Below are 12,513 nucleotides of genomic sequence, written 5' to 3'. Positions count from 1 at the left end.
AGATGTGTCTGGTGGTTTCCTTGCCCATATGTGCACAGAGATTATGCTATATTCCCTCATGCTGTTATTGGTGGTACTGACGTGTGGTGTGGGATGGGAAAACATGCAGAAATAATACATGTTTCATTGCGCAGCAGCAAGCAGAAAGGAATGTGAGAATACTGTAGACTCCCACTGGGGCAGAAATCTGGTGTCATGTGTTGCTGAACAGCTGCAGGAAAATTTGTCTGGACCCTTGGAGGCAGAGAGGTGGGTTCACCAGACGTTGGTTCTGAGTAACTTTTGAGAGCAAAGAGGTTATACAGGGAACAGACATGGCACATCTAGAAGCTTGACCTTGGAGCCTTCATCTGCTTTCTTTGCCACCCCATCCCCCTCCTGCTACCACCAGTTCCAGCTGTGGCAACGAGAGAAGGGGAGCAGAAGGCCTCAGCCCCAGGGTACCAGGTTCCTGTGGGCCTGATGTGCTCACGGGTCCTGCTTAGGGCCACCAGAATGCTCAGGGCAGCTGCGTGGGCTGTAGCTCTGGGACAGAGGGAGCCCCCTGGGCCTATCCTAAAGGAAACAAGAGAGAATAGGGGTGTGGTGGGAGAGGCAAGGCAAAGGACCCATATAGGGGCTTTTATCTTTCAGATTCTGTAGGAATTTATAAGACTATAAGAAACATAGAATCCATAACTTTGAACTCACCTAGAACCAGGTTCAAGCCCTCCTGTATTCCTACAAGGGTGGCCTTAAGCAAGTGATTAATCTCTCCAAACCCAGTTTACTTCTCTCTATATAGTGTGAAGAGTCATGAGGTGATGTTTGTATGGGGCCTGGCCCATATTTCAAGAGATGGGAGCCGTAAGTTTTCTAATGATGCAGCTGAGCAATAAGCTATCATATTGATTATTATTTATTGTGGGCTTACTGTGGGTCAGACACTATTCTAAACCATTTCAATCCATTCTTTCTTTAATCTTTCAAAGAAAGATAAAATCCATTCTTTCTTTAATCTTTCAAAGAAAGATAAAGAAATTGATTTACGGAGAGGAAGAGTGACTCATTGAAGCTCATCCAGCCAGTAAACGACAGAACCAGCACATACAGCATGCAGAGCAGTTCCAGAGCCCACACTACCAACCAAACCACCTGCCATGCATTCATCCCACTTCACATGTGAGGAAACTTGAGGCTCAGGAGGCACTAACCTCTGAGGCAGAGTTTAGGGCTTTAGATGTCTGGCTCTGCTATTTCACGTGCTGTATATCCTTGGGCAAGTCACTTAACCTCTCTGAGCTTCAGTTTCCTGATTTGGAAAATGTCCAAGACCAAAGCTTCTGGCAGCCTGTACAGTGAGCAGTATCCTGTGGGAGAAGGTGGAGGGGATGAAGCTCAGAATCTTCCAAAGACAGAGAATAAGAAGAAATGGGTGTGACTGACCACGAAGTGGAGGCATGTCTGAAATGGAAACTTGCTAGAGTGAATGTGCCTGGCTCACACAACCCATTTAGCAGAGAGCCTACATGGGCCGGGTCAGCAGGAATATGACCAGCTCAACCAGCACCCACACAGTGAGCTGCAGTTGCTACCTAGGGGGCAGGCAGTGACCATGAACCCAGGCTGAGCACTACAGCACATTCCCTGGCTCCTGCTCGTTTCCAGAGTGGCAAGGAGCAGCCAAGCCTTGTTCCAGGAGTGGGGAGGAGAGTGAAGAAAAGGAACCGAGTGCTGCCTCTGCTTTGGAAGTTATAAATAAATCCATCTGGAAGTGTTTGGGGGCTGTGGGAGCCTAAGGCTGGCCCCTGCAATTCAGGCCATGTGGCACATATTTCCATTCACACCAGACCTCCCCCAACCCCGCCCCAGTCCCAGGAGACTGTCTGATTGGCTTTGTCTGTTTTGGCCCAAGCTGGGTAGGAACCTCTCAGGCCTCAACTCTGCTTCCAGCCCCTGCCCCAATCCTTCTCTCCTCCCAGGCCAGCTCCAGCAAGATCATGTGTGGGAAAGTACTTTGAAAAGTTCACAAGCTATTCGAGTGCTCCTTGAATGAATGAATGAATGAATTTCAATTCATCATTTAACTATCAGTACATTCCACTCACTAGGAAGGGACCCCATGGTAGTTATGGAAGGTGATGCATTATTGACTTTTAGCCTCTATCGCAGGATCATCTTTATCCTACCCAACTAAGAGACAGGGGCAAAGGCACTGCACAAGTCTTGTTCATTTTTCTTTCCCCAGCACCAAGGGCAATGCTCAGTAGAGAACAAAATAGAATCCTTGCCTTCAACCGAGCTCATGGTCACAGTGTTTCTCAATGAGAGTACTACTGGCCCTTGGGGTGCGACAATTCTTTGCAGTGTGGGACACTCGTGTGCACTGCAGGATGTTCAACATCATGACTTCTGGATTACTCAGCACCCCAGAGTCATTGTGACAATTAGAAATGCCTCTATGCATTTTCAAATATTTCCAGGGGCTGGGAGGACCCACCCCTAGCTGAGGGCCACCCCTGAAAGACTTGAGAGGACATGAGGGGAAGGAAGGCCATCCCCAAGGTGTGAACGTGTTGAATCTTCCAAGTCCACATGGAATTGGTGGTTTATAATTAGGAAATAAAATTTGTCCCAGAAAGGTGTAAAATAATCCTTCAGTGGCTGAATTAGGCCCCAGAAGCCCATAAGGTGGCTGAGGTCCATGGTTCTCCCGGACTGGCCTAGGGCTGAGGTACAGACACCGCAATGACTGTTTTGAACATGCTGATGAGATGATATTTTGAGAATGTTCAAAAATAGCCACTATCTGATCCTAGATGTAGGTTTGAAGTCAACCTCAAGATATATTTGGGATAAATCCACTTTGAAGTGGAAGTTCTGGTTGAGATCAGCATTTACTAAGATCATCAAAGGAGAAGGTATTGGGGAAGAGGTGAAGAGTGAATTCAGAACCAGAGGCCAAAGCTAGAAAAATAGGCCCTGGGGACATCACTGCCCCTTCATTTCCATTCCTAAGGTCAGCACCCTAGTTCAGGGCTTCCACTCATGCCAGGACCATTGTAGCAGGCTCCTAACTGGCCTCTGTTTTTCTTCTTGTCTCTCTGTTTTCCAGAATTATCTTCTTAAAACATGGCTTTCTTCGTGTCCCTTCTCAGCATTCACCAGGTCCAACCACCTCGGCCTTGTACCCTAACCCCCTGCAGTCCCGCTGCCCAGAAAGCTGGCTCTAGATTCTCCTTTATGACTTGTTGGTACTCATCTCCTAGACCTTAACATCTGGCTACACAGAGCACTGACCAACCACACACTGACCTATCCTCAACGCCACCTCCTTCCCTGAAATACCCTTTGAACCTCTCTCCATTTTGAAAAGTAAATTCATGCTTCAAGGCCAAGTTCAAGTCTCCCCTCTTTTGTAAAGCTTTCCTTGACCCCTCAGAGGCAAAGAGACACTTTTGCATCTCTGTACTCCCCTCTCTGTCTCTTGATATACACCATGGGGCTTCTGTCTCTCCCACTAGACTGCAAGTTCCCTTAGGGCAGCAGCCATGTTTTGCTTTGTCATCCCATTACCCAGCCTAGTGTGAAGGGATGGGAAAGTGGGCTTTGGGATGAGCTGATAGGACAGTGCAAAGAGAAAATATGATGGTTGCCCCCAAGCCTGACCATGGGTCCAGTTGAGCCACTTTTTTTTTCATTTCAGAATAGAGAAAAAAATTTTTTGGTACTAAGGCTGCCTTACTCCACATAGGACTGTCTCTCTCTCTCTCTCTCTCTTAAATTTGTATAGATGTAGTTAAGATAGTGGAGTAGAAGGATGTGCACTCATCTTCTCCTGTGAGAACTCCAAAATTGCAACTAGCTGCTGAACAACCATCAACAGGAGAATGTTGGATCCCACCATAAAAAGATACTCTGTGTCCAAGGGCAAAGGAGAAGCCTCAACAAGACATAAGGAGGGACAAAACTGTGTTTAGAATCCAACCTCATACCCTCCAGAGACGCTCAGAGGGTGCAAACAAAACCTTGTGTGCACCAGGACCCAGGGACCCCACAAGAGACTGAGACAGATCTGTCTTTGAGTGTTTGAGTGTCTCCTGCAGAGGCACGGGTCAGCAGTGTCCTGCCACAGGGACAGGGGCTCTGGCTGAAGCAGACCTGGGAGGTGTGGTGTGTGGCATAAGTCTTCTTGGAGGAGGTTGCCATTAGCCCCACCATAGACCTGCCAAGCAGATTCCCCACAAACTGCAGAACAATTATACCAAAGAAGTTCTCACACTGTTGCAAAACTACTAGGGCCCACAACAGATTTCCCAACCTGGGGATCTAGCAAAGGGACTGAGAACTCACAGGGAATTTGACTTTGAAGGCCAGTGGGGAATTTGATTATGGAACTTCCACAGGACTGGGGAAACAGACTCTTAGAGGGCACAAACAAAACCTTGTGTGCACTAGGAGCCAGGAGAAAGGAGCAGTGTCCCCACGAGACACTAAGCCAGACTTGCTTGTGAGTGTCCAGGAGTCTCCAGCGGAGGTGTGGGTTGACAGTGGCTAGCCGCAGGATCGGGGCACTGAATACAACAGTACTGGGAGCCACAGCATGCTGGCATAAGTCCTTTTGAAGGAGGTCACCATTACCGCCACTGCACCTGCCATAGTTTAGCCTCAGGCCAAAGTACTGGGAGGGAACACAGCCCCTCCCATCAGCAGAAAATTGGATTACTGAGCATGGCCCCACCCATCAGAGCAAGACCCAGATCCCCCTCAGTCAGTCTCTCCCATCAGGAAGCTTCCACAAGCCTCTTATCCTTATCCATCAGAGAGAAGACAGAATGAAAACCACAATCACAGAAAACTAACCAAACTGATCACATGGATCACAGACATGTCTAACTCAATGAAACTATGAGCTATGCTGTGTTGGGCCACCCAAGAACGATGGGTCATGGTGGAGAGTTCTGACAAAATGTGGTCCACTGGAGAAGGGAATGGCAAACCACTTCAGTATTTTTGCCTTGAGAACCCCATGAAGGCAAAAGATATGACACTGAAAGATGAAATCCCCAGATCAGTAGGTGCCCAGTATGCTACTGGAGAAGAGTGAAGAAATAGCTCCACAAGGAATGAAGAGGCTGAGCCAAAGCAGAAACAATGCCCAGTTGTGTATGTATCTGGTGGTGAAAATAAAGTCTGATGCTGTAAAGAGCAATACTACATAGGAAGTTGGAATGTTAGGTCCACGAATCAAGTTAAATTGGAAGTGGTCAAACAGGAGATGGCAAGAATGAACATCAACATTTTAGGAATCAGTGAACTAAAATGGACAGGAATGGGTGAATTTAATTCAGATGAACATTATATCTACTACTGTGGGCAAGAATCCCTTAGAAGAAATAGAATAGCCATCATATTCAACAAAAGAGTACAAAATGCAGTACTTGGGTGCAGTCTCAAAAATGACAGACTGATGTTCGTTTCCAAGGCAAACCATTCACTATCACAGTAATCCAAGTCTATGCCCCAACCACTAATGCTGAAGAAGCTGAAGTTGAGCAGTTCTATGAAGCCCTACAAGACCTTCTAGAACTAACACCAAAAAAAGATGCCCTTTTCATCATAGGGGACTGGAATGCAAAAGTAGGAAGTAAAGAGATACCTGGAGTAACAGGCAAGTTTCCTCCTGGAGTACAAAATGAAGCAGGACAAAGACTAACAGAGTTTTGCCAAGAGAATGCACTGGTCATAGCAATCACCCTCTTCCAACAACATAAGAGATGACTCTACACATGGATATCACCAATACTGAAATCAGACTGATTATATTCTTTGCAGCCACAGATGGAGAGGCTCTATACAGTTAGCAAAAACAAGACCAGGACCTGACTGTGGCTCAGATCATGAACCTCTTATTGCCAAATTCAGACTTAAATTGCAGAAAGTAGGGAAAACTACTAGGCCATTCAGGTGTGACCTAAATCAAATCCCTTATGATTATACAGTGGAAGTGACATTCAAGGCATTAGATCCGATAGACAGACTGCCTGGAGAATTATGGGCCGAGGTTTGTAACATTGCACAGGAGGTGGTGTTCAAAACCATCCCCAAGAAAAAGAAATGAAAAAAAGGCAAAATGATTGTCTGAGGAGGCCTTACAAATAGCTGAGAAAAGAAGAGAAGTGAAAGGCAAAGAGAAAAGAAAAGGTATACCCATCTGAAAGCAGAGTGTCAAAGAACAGCAAGGAGAGATAAGAAAGCCTTCTTAAATGAACAATGAAAAGAAATAGAGGAAAACAATATAATGAGAAAGACTAAAGATCTCTTATGGAGAAGGCAATGGCAACCCACTCCAATACTCTTGCCTGGAGAATCCCATGGACAGAGGAGCCTGGTGGGCTACAGTCCATGGGGTCGAGAAGAGTCAGACACGACTAAGTGACTTCACTTTCACTTTTCACTTTCATGCATTGGAGAAGGAAAGGGCAACCACTCCAGTATTCTTGCCTGGACAATCCCAAGGACAGAGGACCCTATAGGCTGCCGTCTATAGGGTCGCACAGAGTTGGACACGACTGATGTGACTTAGCAGCAGCAGCAGCAGAGATCTCTCAAAGAAAATTAGAGACATCAGTGGAACATTTCATGAAAAGATGAGCCCAATAAAAGACAGAAATGGTATGGACCTAACAGAAGCTGAAGATATTAAGAAGAGGTAACAAGTATACACAGAAGAGCTATACAAAAAAGATCTTAATGACCCAGATAACCACAATGATGTGATCACTCACCTAGAGCAAGAGATCCTGGAGTGTGAAGTCAAGTGGGCCTTAGGAAGCATCACTAGGAACAAAGCTAGTGGAGGTGATGGAATTCAAGTTGAGCTGTTTCAGATCCTAAAAGATGATGCTGTGAAAGGCCTGTACTCAAAATGCCAGCAAATATGGAAAACTCAGTAGTGGCCACAGGACTGGAAAAATGTCAGTTTTCATTCCAATCCCAAAGAAAGACAATGCCAAAGAATCTTCAAATCACTGCACAACTGCACTCATTTCACATGCTAGCAAAGTAATGCTCAAAATTCTCCAAGCTAGGCTTCAACAGTAAGTGAACCAAGAACTCCAAATGTTCAAGCAGGATTTAGAAGAGGCAGAGGAGCCAGAAATCAAATTGCCAATATCTGTTGGATCATTGAAAAAGCAAAAGAATTCCAGAAAAAAACATCTACTTCTGCTTCATTGACTATGCTAAAGCCTTTGACTGTGTGGATCATAATAAACTGTGGAAAATTCTTCAAGAGATGGGAAAACCAGACCACCTTACCTGCCTTCTGCGAAACCTGTATGCAGATCAAGAAGCAACAGTTAGAACGCACATGGAATAATGGACTGGTTCCAAATTAGGAAAGGAGTACATCAAGGTTTTATATTGCCATCCTGCTTATATGACTTCAATGCAGAGTACATGATGTGAAATTCTGGGCTAGATGAAGCACAAGCTGGAATCAAGATTGCCGGGAGAAATATCAATAACCTCAGATATGCAGATGACAACACCCTTTTGGCAGAAAGTGAAGAGGAACTAAAGAGCCTCTTGATGAAGGTGAAAGAGGAGAGTAAAAAAGCTGGCTTAAAACTCAACATACAAAAAACTAAGATCATGGCATCTGGTTCCATCACTTCATGGCAAATAGATGGGGAAACAATGGAAACAGTGATATACTTTATTTTCTTGGGCTCCAAAATCACTGTGGACTGTGACTGTAGCCACAAAATTAAAAGATGCTTGCTCCTTGGAAGAAAAGCTGTGACCAACTTAGACAGCATATTGAAAAGCAGAGACGTTCATTACTTTGCCGACAAAGGCCCATATAGTCAAAGCTATGGTTTTTCCAATAGTCTTGTATGATGTGAGAGTTGGATGATAAAGAAGGCTATGTGCTGAAGAATTGATGCTTTTGACCTGTGGTGTTGGAGACGACTCTTGAGAGTCTCTTGGACTGGAAGGAGATCAAACTAGTCAATCCTAAAGGAAATCAGTCCTGAATATTCATTGGAGGACTGGTGCTGAAGCTGAAGCTCCAATTCTTTAGCCACCTGATGCAAAGAGCTGACTCATTAGAAAAGACCCTGATGCTGGGAAAGATTGAAGGCAGGAGGAGAAGGGGATGACAGAGGATGAGATGGTTGGATGGCATCACCAACTCAATGGACATGAGTTTGAGTAAGCTCCAGGAGATGATGATGGACAGGGAAGCCATGGGTCACAAAGAGTCAGACACGACTGAGTGACTGAACAACAACAAATTTTTAATTGAAGAATAACTGCTTTATAATATTGTGTTGGTTTCTGCCATACATCAACATGCATCAGCCATAACACACTTGAGCCACTTTTAACTACTGTCTCCATGAGCACTGTCTTTGAATGAGGGTTAGTGAAAGAAGTAAGGGAGAGAAGGAAAAAGATGGAGAGCCAAGGTGTCGGGCAGGCAGAGGGAGTTGAATGGAGAAGAGAGGAGAAACTGAAGTCATGAAAGAGAAGAGAGCCAAGGTCTGCACCATCAGCTTCCACACATAGGAATTCAAATAACCTAAAATGAAATAAGAAAAGATTTGGGATTCTAGAAATGAAAGCAGCTGCCTAGGCAGGTCAGTTGAATGTATAGTTAATTAATAGGCATTAGTGCCCTTCAGTGCCAAGCTGAGTATAGAACCCGTCCTGCTGTGATCAAATGCCAGCTGCCCAGGATGCCCATTTAACAAAGAGCCAAAAAAAAAAAAAAAACAGTATTGGCATGAAAGAGCCAGAGAATTCCTCAGATAGCTCTTCCTAAGGGCATCAGGGCCCACTGGTACTCCATATTTACCCCCTACCACTGGCCCTGCTCTTGCCAAAGATAAGTGGACAAGAGAAAAAGAAAACATGTAGTGAACAGCTAGTATCCCAGAGGCCACATTGGATACATTTTATGCACACAAGCTCTTTTGATCCTTAATGTAACTCTGTGAGTTAGGTATCATCTATATTTTACAGATTAGAACGTTGAGGTCCTGGGAGGGTTAAGAATCTTACCTAAGGGTACACAACTTCAAAGTCCTGAATCTGAGATTCCAATGCAGGTCATCCCCTCCACGATTGGCAGCAGTTTTCTCCCTGGTCTTGCTGACTTTGGCTGTGGGGCTGATCTCTGGATTGATTTCTTTGAACATAAACAAAATACCATCAATTTTCCCTGGCTCTGGAATGAATCTTCAGAATCATGTGCTGTTTTCCAGCTTCCAGCTGGGTGTCTTTGCTGGGTGTTCATGAATATGAAGCAATAGGCCTTATCCTGAACATCAACAGCATGCATTCAAAAATACCAGGCTGCTTTTCTTCCCAGAAGACACTTCAAGCTGGGAGCTTTTAGCCTATGGAGCTGCGTTTTTTATTTTCTCTTCCTCCCAGTGATCTGCCAGTAATCTGGTTGGTAGCTGCTAGGCAAATTTTAAAATCCTTATCAAAATCATGGTACCTTTACTTGTTTAGTTTCCTCAGTCCCTACCCTGATATTAAGTCAATGTTACACATACTTTCCTAATAAAATGTTGATGATAAAGCAAGGTTTAAGTGTTTCAAGCTTTAAAACATCATGGTAACTTTGAGATATTGCCCTCACTGTTCTGACTATCCCTGGGACCCATCCCTATCAGCTCAATGGTTGATGGATGCCATCTGTCTGCTGCCAACCTGTGAGTGATGGTGGGCAGAGGACAGGAGGTAGGAACAGGACAGGTTTGACAATGTTTCCCAAAATTCTGATGTGACATGGTTAGGCCAACTCACAGAGGAGCCAGTGGAGGTAAAGAGGCTGGACCCAAATCAGGGGCCAAAATGGCATGCAGTGCAAACCCTATGGAGTTGTGGCTTTAAGGTAGGGTAGGTTGGCTGGAAAGTCTGTGATGACAGTTTAACGGAATTGTTCTGGAGTCAGGTACACTCTGGGAATCTTTGGGGCTGTGCCTTTGGTATAAAGTTGTGTGTCCTGCACAAGTAGTAAGGGATTAGGATTATTGTGCTATATGCCGGGCCTTCTGAAATCTCATGGAATAACAGAATTTTCAGTAATATGCAATGACAAGCAGGCGACAAGTCTCTGATCTTGGGCTTGGGCTTTCGCTCTGGTCATTTTAATGAACAGGATTCTTCTGCATCACCTTCAAAATCTACTTGGAATCCAATCACTTTTTACCATCTTTGTTGCCTCCATCTAGTCCAAGCCATCATCCTCTCTTGACTGTCACTGATCTCCTTAATGATGCCATTAAAACATAGTCCGAGTCAATCTTTTGCTCAACAAACATCTTCTAATTGTTCCCCATCTCACTCATATTAAAAGCCAAAGACTTTAGAATAGCGTTCAAAGCCCTCAGAATCTGCTCTTCCCTTACCTCCCTGACATTATCTACTCCAAATCCCTCCATCACCTCCTTCATCCCAGCCACACTAGTCTCCTGATCATTCTTTATGCTTTCCAGGCACATTAATGTATTGTGCTTGCTTTTCCTTATACATGGAATGCTTTTCCCCAGCACATCAGTCAGGATGCTGGGAGAGAGCAGTTATGGGAACTGTGGAAAGTTGCTGTCTAAAGAGGGCCACCTGAGAGGAGCTGAGGTCTTTGGTGGAGGGATGCAGCCAACCTGTGATGAACCTGAACAGCGAGAGCTGATGACAAATCTCATTTTCTCTTTCCTTCTGATCTCCTTGCAGGTGCCTCCCATTGGTCAAACCTAACCCGAAGCCAGAGGGCGAGGGAGCCTGTCAATGCAGTCCATACAGGTCAGCCTACCAGGGCACAAAGCTGGGTGGAGAGGGGTGGACAAAATCTGAAGGGGAAAATTAAAAATGTCCACAACCTCTGGATATCTTTATAGCTGGCTCCCTCACTTCCTCCAGCTCTCCACTGAAATGTTACCTTCTCAGTGAAGACTTCTCTGGCCACCACTTCTTAAAATTTCAATCCCCAGCACTCAACACCTTACATCCTTCTTTCATGCTGTTGATACATTATTGTATAGCACTTAATACCACCTAACATATAATTTATTTATCTTGCCTATCATCTGCTCCCCCACTGGAATGGGAGCCTCATAAAGGCAGGGACTTTGTTTGATTCACTGCTATTATCACTGCCTAGAATAGTATATGGTAGGTGCTCAGTGAATATCTGGTCAATGAATGAATGCACTCTCAGAAGCCACCCGAGGGTGAGTCTGCTCTCAGCCAGGCACAGCTAGGGGTAGTTGTCCAATTGCTATTCATGCCTGCTGCTCTCAGTTTCCTTCAAAGAGTCTTGACTGCTGCCACATTTTCAAATCAGAGGGCGGGGGGAGGGGGGCGGGTCTTTGGTGCCCTCAGCATTGAAACTTGCATGACAGCTTTTCAACTAGAATCTTACGGAAACTGCTGTTTCACTGATTAGCATGGCTGAGCTTTGTGTGTTTCTAAGTCGTCAGCAGCAATGGGTAGGTTCACAGTCATGGGGACATTGGCCCTTCCAGGTGGTACTTCCATACATCAGTGGTAGCGCTAGTGGGCCTGATTACAAGTAAGGTGGACCTAGGAGGCACTTCCTTGAGGCTCAAGGGCAGGGGGATATGAGCTGGGCCCTCTGGTCATACTGGTGGTGAAATATGGGTAGGTCAGATCAGGACAAGCAAAACAGGTTTGAGTTCCTAGTACACTGTTGCTGTGTCCAGGATAATGTTTTTACTATACAAGTGGCATATGAAGATATTTTCATTGTAAAAAAAAAAATGAAACAATCTAGCTACAGTTAAAACTCTTTTCCTTTCCCAGCTCTGCTCCCCAGAGGTAACAACCACTGTTATCAGGGAAGAGTACTCTCTTCCAAGTCTTTTTCTATGTATACATAGTTTGGTTGTGTGTGGGTATTTAAAAATAAATAGTATTACACTGTATACACTGATCTTTAACTTGCTTTATTTCACTTAACAATGTATCTTAGAAACCTTACCATGTCAGGACGCATGGATCTAATTCATTTTTTTTAATTAATTAAACTTTTTATTTTGATGTAATTGTAGATTCACATGTCGCTTAGAAATAATAGAGAGATCTCATATACCCGTCACCCAGTTTTCCTCAATGGCAACCTCTTACAAAACTGTAGTACAGTATCACCTGCAGGATAGTAACAGTCAAGATACAGAAAATTTTCATCACCACAAGGATCCTTCAAGTTGCCCTTTCATAGCTACCCCCAATTTTTATCCCACCCTTCACCTCCTCCTTAACCCCTGACAACCACCAATCTACTCTCTATTTCTAAACTTAAGTCTTATCAATAATGGTATGTAAATAAAATCATCCAGAATGTAACCTTTAGGAATTGTTTAGTTTTTCAGTCAATATAATTATCTGGAGATTTATCCAGGTTATTGTATGTATCGATATCCTGTTTCTTTTAATTGCTGGGTAATTTTCCATGGCTTGGATGTAGAGAAATAGTTTATCCACTTGCCTGTTGAA

General features: G+C 44.5%; 1 protein-coding gene across 1 annotated transcript in view; it reads left to right on the top strand.

The window, feature by feature from the left end:
• NHSL2 (NHS like 2) overlaps positions 1-12,513 on the top strand; it is a 311,216-nt gene that overhangs the window by 122,070 nt on the left and 176,633 nt on the right. The window contains exon 2 of the mRNA XM_059883730.1: positions 10,732-10,800. Coding sequence (XP_059739713.1) covers positions 10,732-10,800 — 69 coding nt within the window. The remainder of the gene's footprint in view (positions 1-10,731; positions 10,801-12,513) is intronic.

This window comes from Bos taurus, chromosome X (assembly GCF_002263795.3).
Source record: "Bos taurus isolate L1 Dominette 01449 registration number 42190680 breed Hereford chromosome X, ARS-UCD2.0, whole genome shotgun sequence".
In the NCBI taxonomy this organism is placed as follows: Eukaryota; Metazoa; Chordata; class Mammalia; order Artiodactyla; family Bovidae; genus Bos; species Bos taurus.
The sequence above is the reverse complement of the archived record's forward strand: the minus strand, read 5'-3'. Positions and strand labels throughout refer to the sequence as shown.